The following is a 23,899-nucleotide window of genomic DNA, read 5'->3' on the forward strand; positions in this document are numbered from 1 at the left end:
GTTTGATTCCAGGTTGAATTTTGATCATTATGAAAACATGAACAACTATGCTGAAAATGAGTAAGTTAATTGTAATCGCTTTGGTCACCCTGCGTGGTTGCTAGGATGCGAGCGATCGATCTAACCACTGCAGTCGCCGCTGCGGAAGTGTTCGGTCGTCCTTCGGTTATGTACGTCTCTTTGTTCATCTATTAAAACATTTATCTCTTTTAATTACGTCAATTTTTAACCGAATCGCATATATTGTAATTTGTGTAATATACATATAGAAAACATAATATTTTTTAATTGTTCTATAGAATTTTTATTTATTGACCTAAATAATTATAAACTTTTAATAAAATAAAGTATGTAGTTCAAATACTATTCGATTACTTTTTGTCCTAACGTCTTAAAAACGTTGGCATAAATCTAAAAATGTTATTATTTATTAATCCAAATGAGTTTGTATTTGATCATTCAAAATTTATTCAAAATACGCTGAATATCGATTGTAAGAATTGTCTTTGTTTTGTAAGTTTCGTCAAGTATGTTTAAGAAATTTCATAAAATATGGCGGGAAGTTTTCAAAAGCATCCAAATATCGGACTAGTAGTTTTTTCTTTATTTCAGAACTATTTTCCTGCTTTTGTCTTTAATGAATTATTAAATTTTATAAGATTTCTTAATAATCGACTCTTTGATTTTTTTTCAGTTTTTCATGAAGTGATAAAAATAATCATTTGGAACTTTTAAACACGATATTTCACAGGAAGATAGAAGCTATATATGTATATATATATTTTTATATTTCTTGATCATGATATGCTTCAAAAGTCATGATATGCTTTCGTGCTTTTTTTTTGTTTACCTCGAAAAATACTTCTAGATCACAAATATCATTTTATTAATAGATTCTCAAATAAGTTCATTCTTGATTATAATCTAATGCAAAAAGTTTGAGGGTCGACATTTTATTTTTTACAAAGCTTTTCTATGTTTAATTTATACACTTATGTATGTATATGTATGTACCTATGACAAAAGATCCACTGTCTAATAACTTGTTTTTGAAAGTTTAAGTGATTACACTCTCCTCCATATCTGCATATTTTGATTTATTGATGTGCAATGATCATAATGGTTGAAATTTAAGCAATGCAATCTACCGAATAGGCAAAATAATTTTGTAAAAGCTATTTACTTTTATTGTAAATTTTCAGGGTGTCCGTGGGCGGCACGCTGGAGGGATGGTGGGGAGGTGGTGGAGGAGGTGCAGGAGAGAGTGGAGTCCCGGCTTTGTGTGGAGCAAAAGTTCATCCAAGTCCGGGAGCAGCACGTGGAGTTTGGGCTCTTCCGGCTCCCCCTGCCTGTGGATGCGGCGCTGGAACCGATTCGGATGCCCTCTCTTGCTCTGATTCTTCAGACTTACATGCCCTGACTCCTCATGCCTCTGAACTCATCTTCGATGCCGTCAAGTCTGGGTATATATGAGTATTCCTCACTCCATCCAATACAAGTTTGAACCAGAATATCTTTAATATTATTTCTTTCCAGGGATGTTTCAGATATAGAAGTATTAGTTGAAAAATTAGGCTCGGAAGCATTATGTGCCCGAGACAAACACGGCTATACCCCGGCTCATTGGGCAGCTCTGGATGGCTCAGTGGAGGTGATGAGATATTTAGTAGAAAGGAGTGCACCCGTTGATTTATCCTGTCTTGGAACTCAAGGTCCGAGGCCGATTCATTGGGCTTGTCGGAAAGGACATGCAGCCGTAGTTCAAGTACTATTGCAAGCTGGAGTAGCTGTAAACGCTGCAGACTTTAAAGGTTCATCATCATCATATATATAATATAATATCGCTATTCTGTGTCTTTCTCGCTTCAATCGACAATTATAATTTTAATCACAACACCGAGCAACGCGTCATCATATGCAATTATATTTAACAGAATTAATAAGGAGACAGCAGGTCGAAGACAATTTGTTCGAATTGTTTTTGGACAAAATTAAAATTTTCTGGCTTCCGGAATCATATATATATATAATAGCGCTATTCTCTGTGTGTGTATCTGTGTATCTGCAATAACGCTCGCCGTGCTATAATAGTCGTTTCGATGCGACATACGTACGTCACAGTTAAAACACTGCCAATAAAACGTATGAATATATTAACAGATCAACAAAAAACTTCTATATATACTGTTTGCTACCAATTTTTCCTCTAGATAAATTATTTTACTGAGAATTTAGCTCCATCTGTTGAAAATTTATTTAATTTATTAATTAATTAATTTTTCAATTGGTGTTTTATATTGTTTATATGTAGGTAGGTAAGTAGTTTTTACTTTTTTTTCATATTAAATATAAATATATTTAAAAGATATTTGAAAAAAATTAGACCGCGTGCGGATCGAACACAGGACTGACACATTTCTTTTAATTTTTTTCTATTTAATACATTAATATGCGATGATATTTCATCGGGCACAACACTAGTGCGTATTTTTATATGAACCAGAAAAAAATAAAGCTATAATTCTTAGAAATTTTCTAAATGTTAAAATATTATTGCAAAAACTTAAATATTTATATATAATTGTGTCGATAACATAATAACCTCTATGATATCATTTGAGCGACTATCAATATTTGTTTACTTTTTGATTTGTTGTTTTAATATAATACATAATTTCAGGATTGACGCCGTTGATGACAGCTTGTATGTACGGTAGAACTGCAACAGCAGCATATTTGCTCGGAATGGGTGCTCTGACCCATCTGAGTGATATTAATGGCGACACTGCCTTACATTGGGCAGCTTATAAAGGACATGCTGATTTAATTCGGTTGTTGATGTATTCAGGCGTCGATTTGCATAAAACTGATAACTTTGGTTCAACACCCTTGCATTTAGCATGCCTTTCGGGAAACATTGCTTGTGTGAAACTGCTCTGTGAAAAGGTTGGAATCAGTTTGGATCGGATTTCTCAGTTGAAACGATTTGTTTGATTGAACATTTGTGTTGCAGATAAAAACAGAGCTTGAACCGAGGGATAAAAATGGAAAAACGCCACTGATGTTGGCACAAAGTCACCGTCACGCCGAAGTTGTGAAAATGTTACAATCGGAGATGAAAAAAAAGAGCCGGTGGCTACCACCGATATCCGAGTTGTGGGGTCTCTTGTTCGGAGGAGCTGGCGATTCAAAAGGTCCTCTGCTGTTATTTTTGATTTCAGTCCTTTTATGGGGATATCCCATGTATATTATCAGGGTAAATATTTTCAATACAATCAGAGTTGTACATAATGAGGTGACACAACATTAGCATTTCAAATATGAGCGCACCATAAAGCAGTATAATTTCAAGAAAATTTTCTACTTTCAGTGTATACCTATAACGTGGAATAGTTTACGAAGATCCCACTATTGTTTCATATATTGGAATGTTGTGATGTGGCTCAGCTGGGTGATAGCTAATCGGAGGGATCCCGGGTACATCCCTTTAAATTCAGACACATACTACAGAGCCATCAAACAGATTCCGTATTTCGACAAGTGGAAGAAGAGAAATGTTACTTTGTCGCGCTTGTGTCATAGTTGTAGGTGTTTGAGACCACTGAGGGCGAAACACTGTCGAGTTTGCAACCGTTGCGTGTCTTACTTTGACCATCACTGCCCGTTCATTTATAATTGTGTGGGACTACGCAACCGGATGTGGTTCTTCTTGTTTGTCATGAGCACTGCAATTAATTGTTCGTTCACCATATACTTCGCATGTTACTGTGTGATGATAGAAGGATTCGGTCTTCTTTACATTTTGGGACTCTTGGAAGCTATAATCTTCTGTGGTTTAGGATGGATATTGACATGCACATCTGTAAGTATGACATACCTTAAAGCTAAAATATGAACTATACAAAGTCCAAAGGGGCTAATTGGATTTTAAAGTTTAAAAAATCATCAGAGGGTAGCTTGTATGTCCACAATAGTGCTCGTGTTCATTATTAACCCTTTGAATGCTGACCAACGCCGATCGGCGTTTTGCCAACAAGTCAACAATTTTGAGTTTGTAAAAAATAAACAAGAATACTACCCGCTAAGCCTTCCCAGGTAGCATTCAACATGGGTCGTGTAATCTGTGTCAATGTTTATAAAGACTGGTTTACACTGGAATTTCTGAATTTACAACCATAGCAGAATTCCCCGATGGAAATCCCTAGCTGCTGAGTATTTTATTACTGAGCATTACATTTTAACAACAATGAAGATGTAACTAGTTTTGGAAAAATACATTCATTAATGGACTTCTATTGCTTATTTTATATTGTTGCAAGATATATTAGAGACTAAATACACCTTTACAAAACTCGATATCTCCGGCGGTAGTTATCTAGGGGTTGTTTGGATTAGCTACAACTTTTATACCGGCTTTCTATTGGATTTTTAAATAATTCTAGTTGGAAATGTTGGCGAAATTTTCAGCGTGGCCTTCTTTCAATAGAAGAAGCGTCAGCACTCAAAGGGTTAATCGACAACAGTATGAATGTTGACTAAAAAAATTATATTTACAATTACGGGCTTTGCCCAAAGGTGACACCTATGGCCAAATTTGTACATATGTACTTTATATGAATCTATAACATAAATTTGAAATTATATTCAAATAATGGTAATAAATGAGGATGGGTTGTTAATTTGTTTGGAAACGTTTTAATAATTAAATCAAATAGATTGTCAAACTTTGATAGGAGTCAAATATGTATAAGGTTTGGTCAGCAACACCGGGTCAGGGATCCAATCCATATTGCCTCAGTTGATAGCACTATATATGAGTTTAATCCTAATTAAATTACTTAAAACTAGCCAAGTGTAGTTATGATTTGAGGGTTTTAAAATTGATTATATATAACAGCGTAAGCCACGGGAACCATTTTTGGGCGCGAACCTTCTAATAAAGGACGAATACCAATCAAGGAATTGATATTGATCTCGCATCTTTTGAAAGGATGGATAGGAAAGGAAAAAAAACTAGGTTCACGCCTAAAAATGGCTCCTGTAGCCACTGCTGACATATAATTCAATAATTTTAAAATAAAAAAAAGGTTTTTTTTTAAATAAATTATCAATTTTCAGATACTGCATGCATGTATGAATTTGACGACAAACGAGATGTTCAATTATAAAAGATATCCATACTTGAGAGACAAGCGTGGACGATATCAAAATCCATTTTCTAGAGGTCCAATTTTGAATTTGATTGAATTTTTTGTTTGCCTGCCTGACAAGTACGACGAACAGGATGTCATAACGGAAGATCAACTTTGATGTGAGAAGTGATAAAGAAATAGCAAAAAAAGCTTAAGCTAACAATTTAGCGAGTGTTGCGTACATTTTACATGCTTATAAGATTATATTACATATATTATGAAGTTTGTTAAAGCTACAAGTTTACGAATAAATCACACTATTTTTTTATGAGAATTAATATATGTATACGTATGTTAATATAAATCGTGTATTTTTATCGGCAATTCAACGCTGCTTGAATTACCGTTCACACATTTTCACTAACATAATATAATATGTATATACATATTATTACACGTTCTTGCTTTCGTCCAACAATGGTTTATTGCTATTGTCATGGTATGATTTGCAGTGGAATTTCTTCCACGACGTTGTAAATTATCGATAAGCTTCTTATTTATTCTTATGACACACTTCGATGTAACTCTTGTAATGCCTTATTAATTTTAAGACTCTGTTGACTAACTCGAAATATAAATTATCCAGGCTTTGACTGACTATTCTTTCCATCAATTTTATGTTATCGGTCAATTTTTTAATTAAATTGCGAGCACGTAGTTCGAATGAAACGAGTGGAATAAAAAAAAGACATGTGTTATACAAGTATAAAAAAATTTCTGGTGTATTTTAAAACCTTTGGTATATTAAAAAATCGTTTTTCAATACATTATACGAAATGATATGAATTTTATATTAATAAAGCACACATACACACGCACACATACGATATCTAGAATATTAATTAAAAACATATTCCTTATACATACGAAGTATAATTGTCCAAAATAAATAACATAAATATTTACACACTAATTAAACAATCAAGTCAAACATTATAATATAGAATGTCACATTGATTTGGCAGTATAGAAAATTAAAAAAAAAATCACAATATAATATATTTATAATACATAAAACATAATACTAAAAATGGTAGTTATCACATCTTAACTCGCGGTTACATGCAACACAATCAAGTTTGTACATTTTTTATAAACTTAAAAGTCTCAATGTTCAATAGGAATGATAATACTCATCTATCTGCATCTAATATATTACATTATAATACGACGGATCAACACGATCCAAAGTACATACGTATATGTAATCGTAAAAAATGATTTTATATTTAATTATTGTATAAAAATATAATTCATCTCTGCATCGTAATAAAATAAAGCAACGGTGTATGTCGTAGAAAAATTTGAAAAAAATAAAAAATGTTGAAGTGCATATTAAGACGTGAAAAAATACTGAATCAAATATGTTTTTGTTGAGCATTGCAGATAGGTAAGCGTATCGTTTAACATTAACACTAAAAAGCATAAGGCTGGGTTAATGTCGGCATCATCGGCACATCTCGTCTCTCTCCTGAAATATTAGACGGCTGACCGTCTAATAGTGATCCACAACTCAATTTTTTCACTTTCGCACTAGTTTCACAATTGTCTGAACTCGACGTCACGTCGGAGCTGGACACCATAAGACGTGTGGACGCGTGACTTCTGTTCGATCCGGCCGCACTGAGTTTGCGCGGAATGGTGCCAGATAGAGACCCGTTCGAGGATGAATGGTGACTAATTAGAGGGATCCTCTCTCTGGGATCGCCGAGCGAATGAGGGGGTCTCTGCCCCGAAAGGGCCCCACTAGATTCCGAGGTATTATCGCCCCCATGCACTATGACGCTCGATTGGATCCATTCGCTTAATCTGAAAATATGATTTGCATTTAATACTTTTTTGAGAAAAGTTAATCATCTTATCGATTTGCAAAAGTTAGCATGGAGTTAAATTGGCTATATATGTATCTGTACGTATAAATATTTCAATACCTATTAGATATGAGAGTGAAATTTGGCCGTCTGGCTGGTGTTTGATGCCAACATTCTCTCATTAGATTGAACAAAGCACGAGGACATTCAGACGGACACTGCAATAGTTCTCGACCCCTCACCATTGATATAACTTCTTGATTACTATAACTGAAAACGATAAAATAAAATTTCAATTTATTACATATACACAAGTAGACTTCATTTTTTTGATTTATGGTAATTTCATTGTATCCGTTTAACAGTGGATATTCCATGTCGACATTAACCCTAGTACGGATACTAAAATTTTCTAACAAACAGATATGGATATATTGGTTTTCTTTTTTAAATGTTTTATTGTGCTTTTAATTAAAGGGTAATCTTTCTATACATATAAAAAATCAATGTTTGTCTGTCTGTCACGTATGCGTTCCTATACCATTCAACCGATTGCGATGAAACTTACATGAGTTATTGTGTGCATGCCCACAATGGTTTCAGTAAAAAAAATCCCCCAAAAACGGGAACGGGAAAACAGGAATGAGTGGCATTGCAACGCATGCGTTATTGTGTGCATGCCCGCGATTGTTTCTGTATAAGAATTCACCCAAAAATGGCAATGGGAAAACAGGAATAAGTGGCATTGCAACGCATGCCGGGTTCAGCTAGTTTATTATATAAGTTATAATATGATTTCTATTGATTAAACAAAATATATTTAATTGAAAAAAGTAAATGGCACTTAAGATAAGATAAGTAAGTTAGTTGATTTAGTTCTATATTATATGGGTATTATTTTGATTAAAAATAAAATTAATTGATTTATATCGATTAAAATAATGTCTCACGTTCGAGCCGTGATAAGCAATGTGTGGTTTTTGGTGGTAAAATTGCATACTTAAAATATGTAGTTAAATTTTATTCCATACTTATAGGGTTTTTCATAACATACTGTCGAAATTGACATTCAAAAACTCATTCTGGCTTATTAGATGAATGTAATGAATTGATGATCGAATATAAGGTTATCTTTGGACATACAATATTATCGTATATTATCGTTTATTTTATCATAAATATCTTACATAGATATCTTACATGATTTAGCATTTTTTCCTCATTTATATTTACTATTTTAATCATTGAATGTAATAAAATGCAGTAGAACTTCGGAAATGCATAATTTTATAGTGATTGACTATGTACTTGTATCTGGTTGCAAAAATTCGTTTTATTTTTTATTTTCTAACAAGGTAATTAGTCGATAAAGGAAGTAGTAGAAGGATATTAATTAATTTGTTTCTATAATTGAAATTTTAATAAGAGGCGAATGGGTACGTTGGAACCATCTTAAGGCGAAAACACACTGAGTGGTATGGGACTATACGTGTCTTTGGCTTCCCGCTGTGCACATGCAGAATGCATATTTTTGGGAGGTCGCACGTGTATGCATATATCCATATGCAACCGACAATTTTCTCCTACATTTCTTCAAATATGGGATTCATCGTTATTCAATCACTGCCAAGCAAGGATAAATATCACAGAAAACACTCCAGGGGGTGATTTTTGGGACATAAGTGATGTTTACTTTAACACAAAGTTGTTAATTTCAATTACAAAATAATACTGACCCATAGTACGGCTGGAGGCCGTAGCTATAAATTTCCCATAGGACTACTCCATAAGACCAGACATCACTTTCAGTTGTGAATTTTCCATACAGAATGGATTCTGGAGGCATCCAGCGGACAGGTAGAAGCGATTTCGATTGTACCTGAAATGTTTCAATCCATTATCAGCACTCGTTATTACAAGTTAAAAGTGTGTGACAAAGTGTTAGGTACCGACCCTATAATAATCTGAACTGTAAATGTCTCTCGACAGGCCAAAGTCGGATATTTTCACGACAAGACTATCGGCAACGAGACAATTTCTCGCAGCTAGATCACGATGTACGTAATGATGGGCTGCTAGATATTCCATTCCGGCTGCTATATGATGCGCAATCGACAAAAACTGCGAAGAAGTGAGGCCTGATCCTCCCGGAGGCGCTTTACTCACGAGGAATTCGTGAAGGTCCCCCTTGGCCATAAATTCAAAAAGCATACATAGCGGTTCCTCGCGTAAAACGACCCCTAAAATGCATACAATGTTATCGTGACGAAGTTCAGAAATGAGTTCGATCTCTCTTCTGAAGTCAGATTGCGTTTTGGGAGACGCATTTTCTTTCAATGCCTTCACAGCTACGAATATTGCGTCGGCTCCTCGGTTAAGTTCGCCTTTAAACACCTTCCCGAAAGCACCTTCTCCCAATTCCTCCACGAATTTTATTTGAGAGAGGCTGTAGTGGGGAACTCTCAAAATTCTATTGGTGCGCGATCCGGAATTATTTCCCAAGGAACCTTGGCCGTTGAGCAGATCGGTCAGTTCAATCGGAGAATTCAATCTCGAGTTTCCGTAAATGTTTTTGTCAGCGTTCGGTAAGTTTATGTTTCGAATGGCGGCCGTATTGTTCTTAGAATTCTGATGACGAAGGCAAATGTATACAATACATAAGGAAAATAGCGTAGTTAAACCGGCGATGACCGATATAATATATATCCAGATTCTTTTGGAACATTTTGGTACATCGCAAAACTGCTTTTCAATTTTAGAACCCTTCTCGATAAAACACCAAGGTTGGATTTCTATCCCGCCAGGATTCCGACAGTAACTATGCCCGCCGGCCAATTCCGGATTGTCCGTCATTTTATATATAAACTGGTGGGACCATTTGATACAAGGCAAGCCAGAATTTGCCACATTAACGTGGCCCGTGTAATCCAATCCAGTTTCCCAATAGCAAGTGTCGGCTGAACCAGAGTGTCTTTCAATACCAATCTCCAAGCAATCGGAAGCGTCGAATGGAAGATTAATGCACTCTTCCAATATCAACTTTTGACCAATTTCTGGATGTCTTTTAGCGATGGCATATTCCTTTTGACAGAGTTCGTTTTCTAAGATTTCGCAATCCTCTCGACAAACTCTTCGGAGAGGAATTGCAGCACGAGACATGCTAAATTCTTCAGTCGGCTGTTGCGTAAATTGAGCCTGCCGTTCAAACCTCGTCGGTAATTCTTCTCTGACGACTGTTTTGGTTTTGGTATCGATGTGAAATTCGACATCAGGTTCCGTATATCTGAGTTGTGGCGTTACGTTCGTATCGAAGAAAGGGGTCGCGCTGGGATTTAAGTGAGGAGGTAGCCCTCCAGGTGGAAGATTGTCGAAGAATATTCGAGTCGAAATATCGTCGGAGTCTGTTATACGAGAGATTTTCTTGATCGAATTATCTCGGGGATCTTTAGCGTTTTTCAAATGTTGCAAAAATTGAAAATTCGTCTCGTCCGGTGTTTGGCAGATGGGAAATGTGGAGAAACATAAGCTCGGTTGAGCGTAACTCTCGCAGTTGGAACTTATTTCATTCGAATAGGATATGACGCTGAAAGCTCTCGTGAGCTTTTGCTCTAGGGCAGTTTGAGTAGCCGGATACGGAATGTATACAGATTGATTTTGTAAGAATTTGGAACAAGCGGCTCCGACGTACTGTTGACACAAAGTCGGCAGCGGTTGAGTGTCATTGTGTAGCCGCAGTTCTAATTGTGGTTCCGTTTCGGCGGAGAAGAGTGGATCGAGACCGGCGGCGGGGAAGTCGTCTTCCGTGTCTATGACTTTGACTACGGCCGAGGAGGAAACCTGTTTGCGACCCTCGGAGACGACGCACTCGTAGAATCCCATGTCGTGGATTGTGACACTTCGGATGCGCAGCGTGGAGGTGACGGACGTGTTGGTGGACGAGCGGCGAGTTTCGATGCGACTGCGATTGTTGATCTGCACCTCGTTCTTCATCCAGCGCACTTTGAGGCGGGTCGTCGGCTTCAGGGTGGTGACGGAGGCCTCGCATCGCAACTTGAGCTGGTCTCCCGCGTTCAGTGTCTGCTCGGAGAGCTTGCGAGTTATCGCCAGCGAGTCTTCCGGTTGTGGTGCAGTTTCGCCGGCTTCAGAGGTTTCGGCGGTTTCAGCGGTTTCAGCGGCTTCAGCGGCTTCAGCGACCGCCACCACCAACAGCAACAGGGTCACCCCCGCGCCCGCCCTCACCTTCGCCCTCGTCCTCATTTCCTATTGAAGAGCCCACATTTCAGTTATCTCTCCCTCCTGTACGATGAAGTTTGACAGACGATAGACCGGTCGCCGCACCCCACCGATCACTCACCACCGACGGCAGCACCTCGACACTCGCAACCTCAACACTGAATAAATATGCCCATGCTCGACGCTTCTACAAGCTGCCAACTTTTCATTTCTTCAACTTAAAACCCCAAACACGAGAAAATCACACTTTCTCATTATATAATAAATGTGAATAGAATATTATGTAAATACGAGATATTTAAGTAGAGAAAACACTATGTGCTAATGGCGTTTACCACTTGGATTTTAAAATTCAAAAATAAGTACCCCATGCAGGGGCGTCATTTCAGTTTTTCCTAGGGAGGGGGATAAAATGTTTAAGTAAGGTATAGGGCGGGTTAAAAATCACGTAGGGGTCACTAGTTATAGGGTGGATTAAAGGTTTAGACCGTTTCCCGGCCTATGGAAATTCAGTTGTATTTTGAAGAGGATCTTTATTACTCGATTGATACAGGTGTATTTGTATGTACAGCGAATTAGGTAGGTGATTCGCTGGAACGAGCCAGGCCAAGTCCCTGAAGCTCACTGGCGTCTGGGGACGATGCACTGGTTTATAAAGGTGTTGCTTGAGCAACGTGTAGCTGGGCTGGTGAGATCACGTTTTGGAAGATTCCAACGGGGTCGAGGTCTTCCTTTGTGTTCTATGTTTGATGCGTAGTTGCGTAGCTCCTTGGGATTTCCTGTGTACTTGTGATTGCGTATCTGGAGCGAGTCGAATCGCCTTTATGGGTATCGCTGGACAAAGTATTTCGGCCACGGCTGACTTTCGAGTTCGAGAACAGGACAAGATGATGTCATTTGTACAGATTAAGTTCGATGAGGGAAATAGGTGATATTATCGACCAAGTTTCGTATGGTACAAGTCGTGCTATATCCCTACAAAGGAATGACTTTCTAGGGGCGGGAGGAGGGGGTATTATTTAAAAAAATGAGTGTATATTAAGTACAAAATAATCTCCTGAAAATATTTCAAAGCAAGACAAACAAAACAAAATATATTTGGGAGTTAACATTTTTTTTTCTGGGAAAAATCGTCATGTTTATACCTGATGGTTCTAAAGAATTTCAATATTTTATTTTTGTCGGTTTAGTATTTTAATACAAATTCATAATAATCGTTTAAACAATGTGGATAGTCCCGTTTAAATCTAGGGGGGGGCGGTTGCCCATCTCAGCCCCCCCAAATGACGCCCCTGACCCCACGACATTAATGATTTAAATTTATTATTATTGTAACGCAGAGATTAGATGACTGGCAATCATTAAGGGGCGGGAAGTGAAATAATACAGCACATTGCGATCACCCAAAAGACAATTTTTGCCATGAAAATTGCGAATACGGAATATTTGACACTCGTTAGTATGATGAACTTTTCGGCTGCCAGATGTTCCGTTATTGGGATTTTAAGGACTTTGGGCGAGCGCTTTGTGGGCAATAATCACCGAATCCAAAGCAACATGGTCGTATCGGTCCCAACTTAAAGGATGGTGACTAAAATTAGACCATATCGTAGAGCCGCTACATGCTTAAATGTAGGCGCACCGAATATATTGCAGAACCTATTTTAATATTATCTGCATTGCTGTCATGCACTTTGATTAAAAAAACACTGGAAAGCCACCGTCGAGGAAGCTATTAATTAATGAACAAGTTATTTAAAGATAAATCCGCGTGCCGTCTTATGTATTGAACAATTATTATCAAGACTCTCGATGAACTTGATTTATTTCGTCTAGTTGCTTCAATCGACAGTTATAATTTTATGGAGGATGAACGAATGAGACGACTGGCATGTTAATGCACGTGTTTATTATATGACAGCTGAAGACAGAGTGAGTAGTAGCTCTCCGAACCCAGCCGAGTTGGTTCCCACTCGCAGGAAGGCAACCAAACTCGACCATGTCGTATAAGCGAGCCGCCACAATTTTAATCACAACACCGAGCAACGCGTCATCATTTGAAATGATATTTAGCAGAATTAATTTGGAGGCAGCAGGTCGAAGACAATTTGTTCAAATCGCTTTTGGACAAAATTAAAATTTTCTGGCTTCCGGAATTTAAATTATAATACTAATTAGTAAAAAGTGATGTAACTGAATGAAAATTGTGTCAAATTGTGTCTATTGTGTGGAAAATGATGTGAAAATTAATTTATTTTATGCTATGGATTACACTCGTCGCACACAAAGACAATTCATAAGTCTTACCTACATAGCGCATGTTTGTTGTGATATTTATAGGTAGGTTGGTAGTTCCGAGTGTCAAAGAAAGAAAGTACATATATAGCCATATTGGCAAAATAAAGCAGTCGCGCGCTGGCCTCGGCGCGATGGAGTCGGCGGTGGGTCTGTGCGTGGAGGGCGGTCCGCGGGTGATGGTAGTGGCGGCTCGGGACTGCGATTGCACCAGCGACTGCGACTGCGACTGCGACTGCGAAACGGAGACCGAGTTGGCGCCCGAAGCAGAGCTGGAATCCCGCGAGCTCGTGCCGCCCCACCCCCCGCCCTCCCACTCCCCCCACCTCTCCAAATCTCCCCACGACAACTACTACATGGTGTACTGTCTCTTCTACCTCTATGGAATCACCTCGATGATGCCCTGGAACTTCTTCGTCACGGCCAACGACGTAACGTGCTTTCCTTTCTAGCTACCCGCAGCCACAGCCGCAGCCTTTCGATTTCGATGACTAACACGACGCACTTATTGATTGCTCTATTCGAATTATTATTTGCCATACGTTGCTTCAATTATGGCGATTATTTGCCGTCACATTGAAATGGTGTTTAATTAACACTCCCATTCACGCTCCTTGGACATTTCCACACAAAAATAAATACAAATTATTATTGCACAAAGTTGAAACGTATACATGTAGTTTTCGGTACTACCCTTTTCATGATCCGCCTAAACATATTGTAAGTTTTTAGTATAAAATGTTACTAATGATCACTGGAGTTATAAGAATATCAGCTCCTATTCCATGTCTTATGAACGATGAAAAGTCAAAGATATCGTCACTTGGAAACTTTTGATTATTTAATTTTATATACGACTTAGTATGTACATATGTCACAAATTCAGGTCAATTTTTGACTAGCGATGATATCATATTTAAAATTTGTATAAATGTCGATTATCCGGATTGTTAAAAACAAACGCAAATTTTACGATTTTGCTGCTTTGAAATGCATAACATAAAAAATCGAAAATAAGACAGATAAATTATCTTAAAAACAGACAGTTATCTTAAAAATTCAATACTCGAAGGATATTTGTTTCTTGAATGTTTAATATTACCAATATGGAAAAGAAAATGTGTTGTATTATCATTAAAAGACAAATTATATATAATCGATGCTTTTTAAAGCGGTTTCTAAGGACGCTCTTTGTCAAATAAATATGGTGTTGGAACGTCAACGATCTCGGATATAAAAAAAAACAAAGTGAAAATATTTTGAGTTTACTGATTCTTTAATGTCAGTAGATGGTAGCTCATTCCATTTTATTTGGTTCATTCAAAGACGATCGTCTGGACAGCCAATATCTGGTTCATTATTGTATGAAAAGTATTCGCGATTTGGTAGCTTCAAAAAGAACAGCTAACTTTAAGCAAAAATCCATAATTGAATTTTTTAATAAAGAATAATTTAATATTGATCTTCATGTTATTACATATGTATGTAAAGGTAGACAAATAAAAATTATTCATACTGAATGTACACGTCTTTCCCCATCAATTGTAATGGACTACCTTTATGCCGAATTAGTCCAGATAATCGAGGCATACATGCTATATTAGAAAATCTGTATTTCAATGACGACACATAAAAGGTCAAAACTTGTTCTAGTGTTATCGTTAATTATGATTATTATATATGTCAGTTTAACAATACGTATGTAGTTGTCCATACAATAATAGAATGACAAATTTTATCAAATCAACTGGTCCGATTGATAGACCTCACTATATATTCTCATTTTGTAAAAACGTCGTAGCTTACTTATTATTTAAATTTGCATTTCAGTATTGGATGTATAAATTTCGCGATGTGACTCCACACAATGGAACTATCAGTATAGGAAAAACTTCTTTCCAAGCAGAATTCACGTCATATCTAAACATCGCTGCTTCCATTCCGAGCACTATTTGCCTGATTTTCAACATGTTTATCAGTCATTTGTAAGTTTATTTAATTTAATTGTGTCTATGTATGCATATTATCTAATAAATAGTACATAATTGCATTGAAATTTCAGAATTCCTCTAAACATACGTATCATATCTTCTTTGTCGATCATCACGCTGTTCTTCGCATTGACTACTGTTTTGGTTCAAGTTGATACTGACAATTGGCAAGATGAATTTTTCATTGTCACTATGATAACAGTTGTGATTATTAACGGTTTGTATATAAAGTTTAATTCATTCGTCTTCTGATTTACATCGTTAATATCTACATATGTGGTATATTATACGTATTACAATTAAAGAACAAAAGTTAGTACGTACATAGTGGTTGTGTCATCAACAGCCAGGGCCGGCCAACATGGGAGTGTTTTTGTACCTCGAGCATTAATGGGACCCCAAAAAATGAAAAAGGTCACGTAGCTAGAAGAATGGACGAAAGGTGCACAAAAGAAGTGCTAGAATGATACCCGAGATAATGTAAAAGGGGGAAAGGAAGATGGGTAGACGAAAAATGTGTGGGGTGAGATGGATGAAAGTTGCGCAAAACAGAGACGAATGGAAGGGTGTTGGAGAGGCCTTCATCCAGTAGTGGATGATGAAAATTATGTAAATTATGATGATATGTATGTATGCATATTTTTCAGTATTAATCTGATTTATACATATATTTATTATCACAATTTTGCCATAGTGACAATCAGGGCCGCTGAGAGGGGGGGGGGGGAAGTTGGGGCTGAAGTTCCAGGGCCCAGACTACTTGAGGGGCCCCATGTTGGGACGTTCGATTGATCGATATTGATATTTTATATTATTCTACGTAAAAATATATATATTTCTTTAATGCTAAATGTTTATTATTTTTCGATCTGTGCATTCTTTGTGTCCATGTGAAATCGTACCTGTTATATCATATGTATGTACTTACTTATTCTATTATTTCAAAAAATAGCATTTAACGTCAAGGTATTTTTCTAATAGATTTTTCGAATATTAAAAATATATCTATAGGTATTTTTTTTGGTTTGTCATGGGGTATGGAATTATTTTTCCAGGGTCCAGGATTCCTCTCGACGGCCCTGGTGACATCACAGAGTAGTTCCAAGTTGTTACTATGGCTAAACGAAAAAGTAAAAAAAGGATACAATGAGAAAAAATAAAACATTATAAAAAAACAAAATTAGCATAAATATAAAACAAATAATAAAAAAAAAAAAAAGTCATCATCCACAGCCATTCGTCATCCATTGCTGGAATGAAGGCTTTTTCAACACGTTTCCATTTTTTTCTGTTTTGAGCAACTCCCATGCATCTCACATTTCACACATTTTTCTGATTTCATCCACCCATCTCCCTTGTGGCCTCCCTTACACCTTTTTACATTCTCTCGGGTACCATTCGAGCACTTCTTTCGTCCATCTATCCTCCGTTCTTCCAGCTACATGACCCGCCTATTGCCATTTCAATTACTTGCAAAATATATATTTTACCGTTTATTTAATGGCATTTTATGCAGACTGATAACACATTGTACAAATTCTGACTAAAAACGAGTCATCTCAAATAAATTTTTTTTATATTATATTAATGCAATGTATTATTTAAAAAAAAAAATCGCACCCATCAAAAGAAGGCGGACCCTGTCAACAGCACGTATAATATAAAGTAGTATACATACATATATCTATGAATAACTCAATATTAGTCAGAAGTATGGTGACTCATGGTGTAATATTGTACCCGATGATGCTTTAATTTCTTGCAAGACTTTTCATTCAATAATGTGATATGTTTTGTTGTGTCCGTATTTAATATGTTTCTTTTTGTATTATTTAAGGTGCTGGCGCCGTTTTCGGGGGTAGTCTTTTCGGAATTGCGGGTAAATTCGAATCTTCGTATATGGCGGCCGTTATCAATGGCCAAGCACTTGGTGGGGTTATTGCAGCAATTGCTCAAATTTTATCCTTAGCTTTCAAAGTGTCGGCGACGCATAGCGCGTTCATATACTTTATGATTGGTGATTTTATGATAATGTTTTCTTTATTCTCGTACATCCGTATTTCGAGAGTTGAATACTTCAAATACTATATTTATGGTTCCTTGAATGACACTGGTATTTCGACAAACAACCGTATGACTTATGTCTCTAGTCTGAATGTGCTTAAAAAGATATGGGTATACGCACTTTCATTGGGAATCGTATTCGTCACCACGACGTCGATTTATCCCGGTGTAACTGTTTTAGTTGAATCTCATCATAGTGGTGCTGGTGGTGATTGGAATAGTACGTATCATTATTTTATATGAAAGATATGTATATGTGTAATTATGGATTTAAAAATGCGATTTTGTTGCAGATGTATATTTCGTCCCAGTTGTTAACTATCTGATTTATAATACCGGCGATTATGCAGGCAGGGTCTTAGCTGGTTTTATACTCAAGGTAATTGTTTTGCTATTGTGTATTTTAGTAATTTTTTAATAATTAAAAATGGATAAGATTTAACGGTGCATTTAAAAAAATAATTTTGCTCATTAAAACGAATCATTTGCGCATTCGAATAAAAGAAATGACGCACTAAATAAATATATTTCTCTTAAATAAAAAAATTTACATTGAGCAATAGTTTATTTGTAGTAGGAAATAAAAAAAAAATATTTCGATCACTTAACAATTAAAAAGTGCGCAGAAAATTTGCAGTTTAATTCACAAATTCCTAACCCTAGAGTTATTAAAATTAAACTCCCTCTTATACAGAATGGGCCAACTTGGGCGGTTGCCGGTTGAGACGTTGCTGATCTTATATGCGAGATCGTTAATGCGCAATTAATTCATTTTAAGTTGCTTTTTATGTTGTGGAAGTAACTTATCAAATGCCCGCATCATATATACACACATATAATATCGCTATTCTGTTTGGCTGTGTATGTATCTGCGATAACGCTCGCTGTACTATAATAGTCGTTTCGATTTGACATACATATGTACTTCACAGCTAAAACACTGCCAACAAAATGTACGAATATAATATCGAAAGAAAAAAACTTCTATATATACTGTTTGCTACCAATGTTTCCTCTAGGAAAGTCTGAGCATTTAGCGCGATCTATTGAAAATTTATTTAATTAAGTAATTTTTCTATTGGTGTTTTATATTGTTTATATGTAGGTAGTTTTTACCATTTTTTTTATATTAAACAATTAAATATAAATATATTTAAAAGGAATTTGAAAAAAATTCGACTGCATGTGGATCGAACACAGGACCGACACATGTATTTTATTTGTGATTTGCAATTTTTCAAATGACCAAGTGTTTTTTTTATTTATTATGGGTTTTTAATCTTATTTCGTATTCTATTTTTTAAGTGCACAAATATTATATTAAAGAAACAAGACTTTTTATGTTTTATAATTTAACTTAAATTTTTTTCTATTGCTGTTTTTTTTTTAAATATATTAGGAATTATTTTTAAAATTTACGTTTACTTTTTAAATGATATATATTTTTTAATTCACACAAATGTTATGAAATGCTTACGATTCATGCGCATTTAAATTGTACCCATTAAAAATTTTGTCGATAAAAATTTTATACGATTGTTATTTGTATATTCATAAGAACATTGATCTTTTTTATTTTAGCCAAGGACAAAATCGTGGATAGTTGCTGCGATTGCAATTGCAAGAATAGCCATTGTACCATTATTTATGATGTGCAATGCCCATCCCCGATCTCATCTTCCTGTTATTATTAATTCTGATACGCAATACATTCTGTTGATGCTGATTTTCGCTATGACAAATGGTTATGAAGCTAATATTTCAATGATTAACGCAGCAAGGTAGTATTTCCCGTTTGTTTAAAATTACATTTATAAATATTGTTCATCGAAATATTTTTTGCTAATGTCATATAAAAAAAGATAGTAAAGTCCTGTATTTTTTTTAGGGTTGTTGAAAATCACGAGAAGGAAAGAGCTTCTATTTTAATGGGTGCTGTTTTGGGTATTGGAATCAGCATTGGGGCGGCCATCGGAATGTGTCTAGTGAGATCATTATAGTCACATTGTAGCAGATTAGACAAATTTATATTTTATTAGAAATAACTTGTAAAACATATCATTTGACCAATTATATAATTGTGTATCACGTGATATTTTGCTAAAATTTAACTATACCAAAGTACATACTATATTTTAATGTGATCTGTAGTAGAACTTCTTCTATTGACAATGTGTTTATATGTATGTTTGTATTGTCCCTTAATTGTTTAAATGTATTTCAATGAGATAAATGTTAACGTTGTTTTGTAAAATAGCCATTTTTTGTATTATGTTTTAGATTTATCGTATGTAATCGTAATGGTTTTAGTGTAGGTATTTAATGATGGAAATATGTGTACTTATTATCGAAAGAATATCAGTTGCTTGCCATAACGATTTCAAACCGACACATGATTGGATAAACAGGGAGTTTATTGTTAAAATATTACACATAAGTATTAGAATAGTGTATTGTATGTATCCGACGTAATTTATATACATAACTTTTCATTACTGATGACGTTCCTCAAAAGTCCAAGAAAATCTGATAAATTTTTATAAAATTCTACATTCAACATCAATGGAACAATAGGACGAATATTTGCACAAAAATATAAATAATTTCTGTATATATTACGTCGATATATTATATCACATATTTTATAAATTTTTCGGATGGTTGATGAGAATTATCCAAAATATTATAGTATGCACACATACATATGTATATAAGAATATGAAAAAATATGTTGAATGAATCTATGGTGTATAATGCCAAAAATCAGTAATTATTTTTTATTATTATTTTATATATATATATATATACATACCTATACATAAAGTGCATATGAATTTACACAGAATATTTTTTTATCAAATCATTTAAAAAAGTTTTTGAATTAAAGTGGAATAAGTTTATTCATTGTAAAATAATGTGGTCTCTGTTCAAGTTTAGTATAAAAAAAGGTTGCAAAAATATAATGTTTACCAGCGCATATCTCGAATTTGAAAAATGGACTTATCTTACTGTTTTTTAAAACGGTTTATTTCACAGTACTATATGTGATAATTTATTTTTAACGTATGTATGTATGTAAGTGTTAGAATTATTTATATGTATAATATATTATGTGTATTTCTATGTTTGTAAAAATGGGAATTATGTTTGTATTTTTTTTAAACAATTTCAAGGGTGTGATATGTAATTTGTTTTATTTTAAATTTTCAAAAGTTATACACATATATATGTACATCGTCAGTGACATTCCTAATTTGTATGCAATTATTTTTTTTTAATGATTTTAGTATTGCAGTATATGTACTTATTTATGAAATTATATCATATGTATTATTATTAATTGTAATCAAAAAAATGAATTTACTATAATGTAATAAAATATACCTATTCGTGTTGAAAATAAAAATATAAAAAGCCTGTTTCATTATTGTTTATTTTTTTTCGCTCTCCGATCACCTGTTTGGGCAAGGAGCTTCTGTAGACTGATGGTTTGTTCAACTAGGAATTGTCACTGGCCACCACTGATGTATATGTATGTACATACGCAGTGGCGTCGCTAGTCAAAAGTTTACAAAGGAAAAAAAAAGAAAAAAAGTTTGGATAGCCTGAAATATGGCTGCTAGATCTTTAAAGGTTGTTGATCTGATTTGGAGTTTAAAATGAAAACGGTCAATGCATTCAAACATCGCTCTCACGTTTTCTCTTTGTAATCTTTGTCTTCTCTGCCAATATTTTTTTAACCCTAGATCTTCTCTGTTGCGATTCCATGATCAATTGATTTTAAAAGCACCTGTTCAATTGCGTGTTCCTAGGACTAGGTGACTGCGCTCCTTTAGATGTCTTCTAGCTTCTAATAATGATAATGGTACCTCTAGCCACCCTTGAGTTGAAATGTCCTTTCATTTATTTATTTTTTGCATTGTGTTGGAAATATTTCTACGAAATTCAAGTAAACAAACATATTCCCCAGATGGACGAATCGTTTCGGCTGCGCATTAATTCAATTAAAATTTGTGATATTGTGGCAACCCCAATTTTTTTTACATACCTCAGGTGACAAAATATCTAGTGACATAAAATGTAATGTAATAAGTACAAAAAAATCAAAATCATGTTTTAAAAATTATCGAGCGCTCCCATTCGTGAAAAATTTCAAAGAATTCGATCCTTAAAGTCTTCAAGATGGGTCCGGTGATTATTGTTCACAAAGCGCTCGCCCAAAAGTCACTAAAATCTCTATAACGGAACATCTGGCAGCTGAAAAGTCCATCATACCAGCGGTTCTTAACCAGGGATGCGAGAAGGCATATCAGGGGGTGCGGCAGGATTTTCTAACAATATAAATTTAGTTTTTTGATATTTGAAAACTATTTTAATTTTCGATGACTTTTTTTCATTTCCAAGATGTGACGAAAGCGCTTGGGAAGCTATAACTAAAATAATATAATTTATAGCAGGATATCGCGTCAAGCTCTCTCCTCATTTCTCGCAAAGAATAACGACAGTTTTCTCGGAATTTGCACACCGTCTGCTCCATTGGTATACTGTTTACAATTGTTTTTGCGACAGTGGCAGTATAGCAAAAAAATCTTGAGACTAGCATGTGTACATACACGAAAGTTAGATTGCAAACGTTATCTACCATTTTAAAGCAGAAACAAATACATACTTAATTGTTCAGTGATTAAAGCCCGAATAGGATATATTGATCACACAAACGTAAGAATTTTTCTCGCAAAATTTTGAATAATATATTATTATTATTTTATACGTTCTTTCTAATTATTATTTAATTGAAAAAAAAAAACGCCAGTGGAAAGACGATTATGTTGGTTTCGGATTCACTTGTACAACATAAAAATATGGTACGTAACGACCTCAATGCATCTTATGTTCCAAGATGTTTTCAAACTCCAATCTTAAACCATCAAAGTTGTTAGAACGTTTCAACAATGTGCATGGTGGTGAAGGTGCAGGTCATAGTCTGAACATCTTGAAATCAAAGAAGGCTCGATTTGATGCCAGTGGTACAATTATGTGGCGCAACAATTAAAAAGCTCTTATTCGAAGCGTCCTATCAAGTGGCATATCTGTGCGCTAAGAAAAAAGCCTCTTGATTGCTGAGGAATTAATTACATCTTTTGCATTAATAATTGCTAAAACTTTATTAGATTCTGAAGCACAAAAAAAAAAAAATCCAGCAGATTCCATTATCGAACGATATAAATCGATCGCGAATGTGTTTTTAAATAAACAATATATCTTGCAATAAATGTATTTTTCTAAATTAAAGATTCCAAAACTCATTTTTCAAGAGGTTGCGGAAACACATTTTCAGATTCAAAGGGGTGCGGTTAACTAAAAAGGTCAAGAGCCACTGATCATACTAACGATAACTTGAGTGCCAAATATACCGAGACGGTCGTCCACCATTATTGCACAAGAACAACCAAACATCACTTCTCTATACAAAAACCACAATGTACGTACTTAAGTACAAAATAAACAACAACGCATGGAAACATAAAGGTGTACATGCATTAGAAATTAATAATTGAATTGTTCGGTGCGAATGTACCCACCAGAGAAATGTTATAATAATAGAAGCGCACTTTCGAATACATTTCTTGTTTCAATAACACGCGTACTGTTTCCATAACTACGCAATATTGTACGCGTATGCGTATGCTATTGCCGAATGATAGCTGTGACGCTTTCATGAATAATATGCTACTTAAATGATAAATTTACTTATAAAATGCATCCCATGTTGTTTATTGTGTGTTTTTGAATTCATCGTGCAATTTTTAACGATGCCCTTGCCCATTGCACTTGCCCAGAGAAGTTTTTATCGGACATACGTCGACCACCAAGCATAGGCGGATCCAAAGGGGGTGCCATGGGTGCCATGGCCCTCCATTGGGACGAATTTAATTTCATATATATTGTAAATTTTTAATATTTCCTGAATGGGGTTTTACACCGTAATAGTTTTATTTAAAAACAATACTACAATGTAAGTATCATATCTACTATTATCTATATCGTAATGTTAAATTACATAAGTTTTAATTTTTTTTTATGTTCAATTTCAAAATGGCACCCTTCTTGACCACTTTCTGGATCCGCCTATGCCACCAAGCATCAAATCAAATACGACTGATGCTAAAATTATTTAGGAATGTCTGTGGACAATCGTCATTTGACAAGGGTAAAAGTGAGAACGCTCGACAGGAAAAGCGGGGCTAGATGTTGGTTGCCATTATGCCGGCGCCAGACATGTTATGGGGACGAACGAATGAGACGACTGGCA

General features: G+C 35.2%; 3 protein-coding genes across 3 annotated transcripts; 2 read left to right on the forward strand and 1 right to left on the reverse strand.

Annotated features, from left to right (window-relative positions):
* The first annotated feature begins 99 nt into the window (after positions 1–99).
* On the forward strand, positions 100–6,156 carry Patsas (palmitoyltransferase Patsas). Its single transcript, XM_077431337.1, has 7 exons — positions 100–170; positions 1,203–1,463; positions 1,537–1,811; positions 2,681–2,946; positions 3,014–3,256; positions 3,371–3,862; positions 5,119–6,156. The coding sequence occupies exons 1-7, from the start codon at positions 106–108 to the stop codon at positions 5,308–5,310; spliced, it is 1,794 nt and encodes a 597-aa protein (XP_077287463.1). The 5' UTR covers positions 100–105; the 3' UTR covers positions 5,311–6,156.
* Positions 5,890–11,396, reverse strand: Ror (Tyrosine-protein kinase transmembrane receptor Ror). The gene is made up of 4 exons (XM_077431336.1): positions 8,957–11,396; positions 8,740–8,882; positions 7,124–7,273; positions 5,890–7,001 (listed from the first exon to the last, which is right to left on the reverse strand). The coding sequence occupies exons 1-4, from the start codon at positions 11,258–11,260 to the stop codon at positions 6,608–6,610; spliced, it is 2,991 nt and encodes a 996-aa protein (XP_077287462.1). The 5' UTR covers positions 11,261–11,396; the 3' UTR covers positions 5,890–6,607.
* Positions 11,397–13,605: 2,209 nt separating this feature from the next.
* Positions 13,606–20,982, forward strand: Ent1 (Equilibrative nucleoside transporter 1). The gene is made up of 7 exons (XM_077430693.1): positions 13,606–13,962; positions 15,362–15,516; positions 15,594–15,739; positions 17,360–17,806; positions 17,880–17,965; positions 19,168–19,367; positions 19,475–20,982. The coding sequence occupies exons 1-7, from the start codon at positions 13,666–13,668 to the stop codon at positions 19,584–19,586; spliced, it is 1,443 nt and encodes a 480-aa protein (XP_077286819.1). The 5' UTR covers positions 13,606–13,665; the 3' UTR covers positions 19,587–20,982.
* The last annotated feature ends 2,917 nt before the right edge of the window (positions 20,983–23,899 follow it).

The sequence above is a fragment of the Arctopsyche grandis genome, chromosome 5 (genome assembly GCF_051622035.1).
Source record: "Arctopsyche grandis isolate Sample6627 chromosome 5, ASM5162203v2, whole genome shotgun sequence".
NCBI lineage: Eukaryota > Metazoa > Arthropoda > Insecta > Trichoptera > Hydropsychidae > Arctopsyche > Arctopsyche grandis.

Bases quoted from the DNA above. Each gene is read 5' to 3' on its own strand.
- Ror (XM_077431336.1), bottom strand. From the start codon at position 11,260: ATGAGGACGAGGGCGAAGGTGAGGGCGGGCGCGGGGGTGACCCTGTTG. The intron at 8,883-8,956 runs GTCGGTACCTAA...GAAACATTTCAG, and splicing joins ACAGTTCAGATTATTATAGG to GTACAATCGAAATCGCTTCT. The intron at 7,274-8,739 runs GTCAGTATTATT...TATCGTTTTCAG, and splicing joins GGCCTCCAGCCGTACTATGG to TTATAGTAATCAAGAAGTTA.
- Patsas (XM_077431337.1), top strand. From the start codon at position 106: ATGCGAGCGATCGATCTAACCACTGCAGTCGCCGCTGCGGAAGTGTTC. The intron at 3,257-3,370 runs GTAAATATTTTC...TTCTACTTTCAG, and splicing joins ATCCCATGTATATTATCAGG to TGTATACCTATAACGTGGAA. The intron at 3,863-5,118 runs GTAAGTATGACA...ATCAATTTTCAG, and splicing joins GGATATTGACATGCACATCT to ATACTGCATGCATGTATGAA.
- Ent1 (XM_077430693.1), top strand. From the start codon at position 13,666: ATGGAGTCGGCGGTGGGTCTGTGCGTGGAGGGCGGTCCGCGGGTGATG. The intron at 15,517-15,593 runs GTAAGTTTATTT...TTGAAATTTCAG, and splicing joins AACATGTTTATCAGTCATTT to AATTCCTCTAAACATACGTA. The intron at 15,740-17,359 runs GTTTGTATATAA...GTATTATTTAAG, and splicing joins AACAGTTGTGATTATTAACG to GTGCTGGCGCCGTTTTCGGG.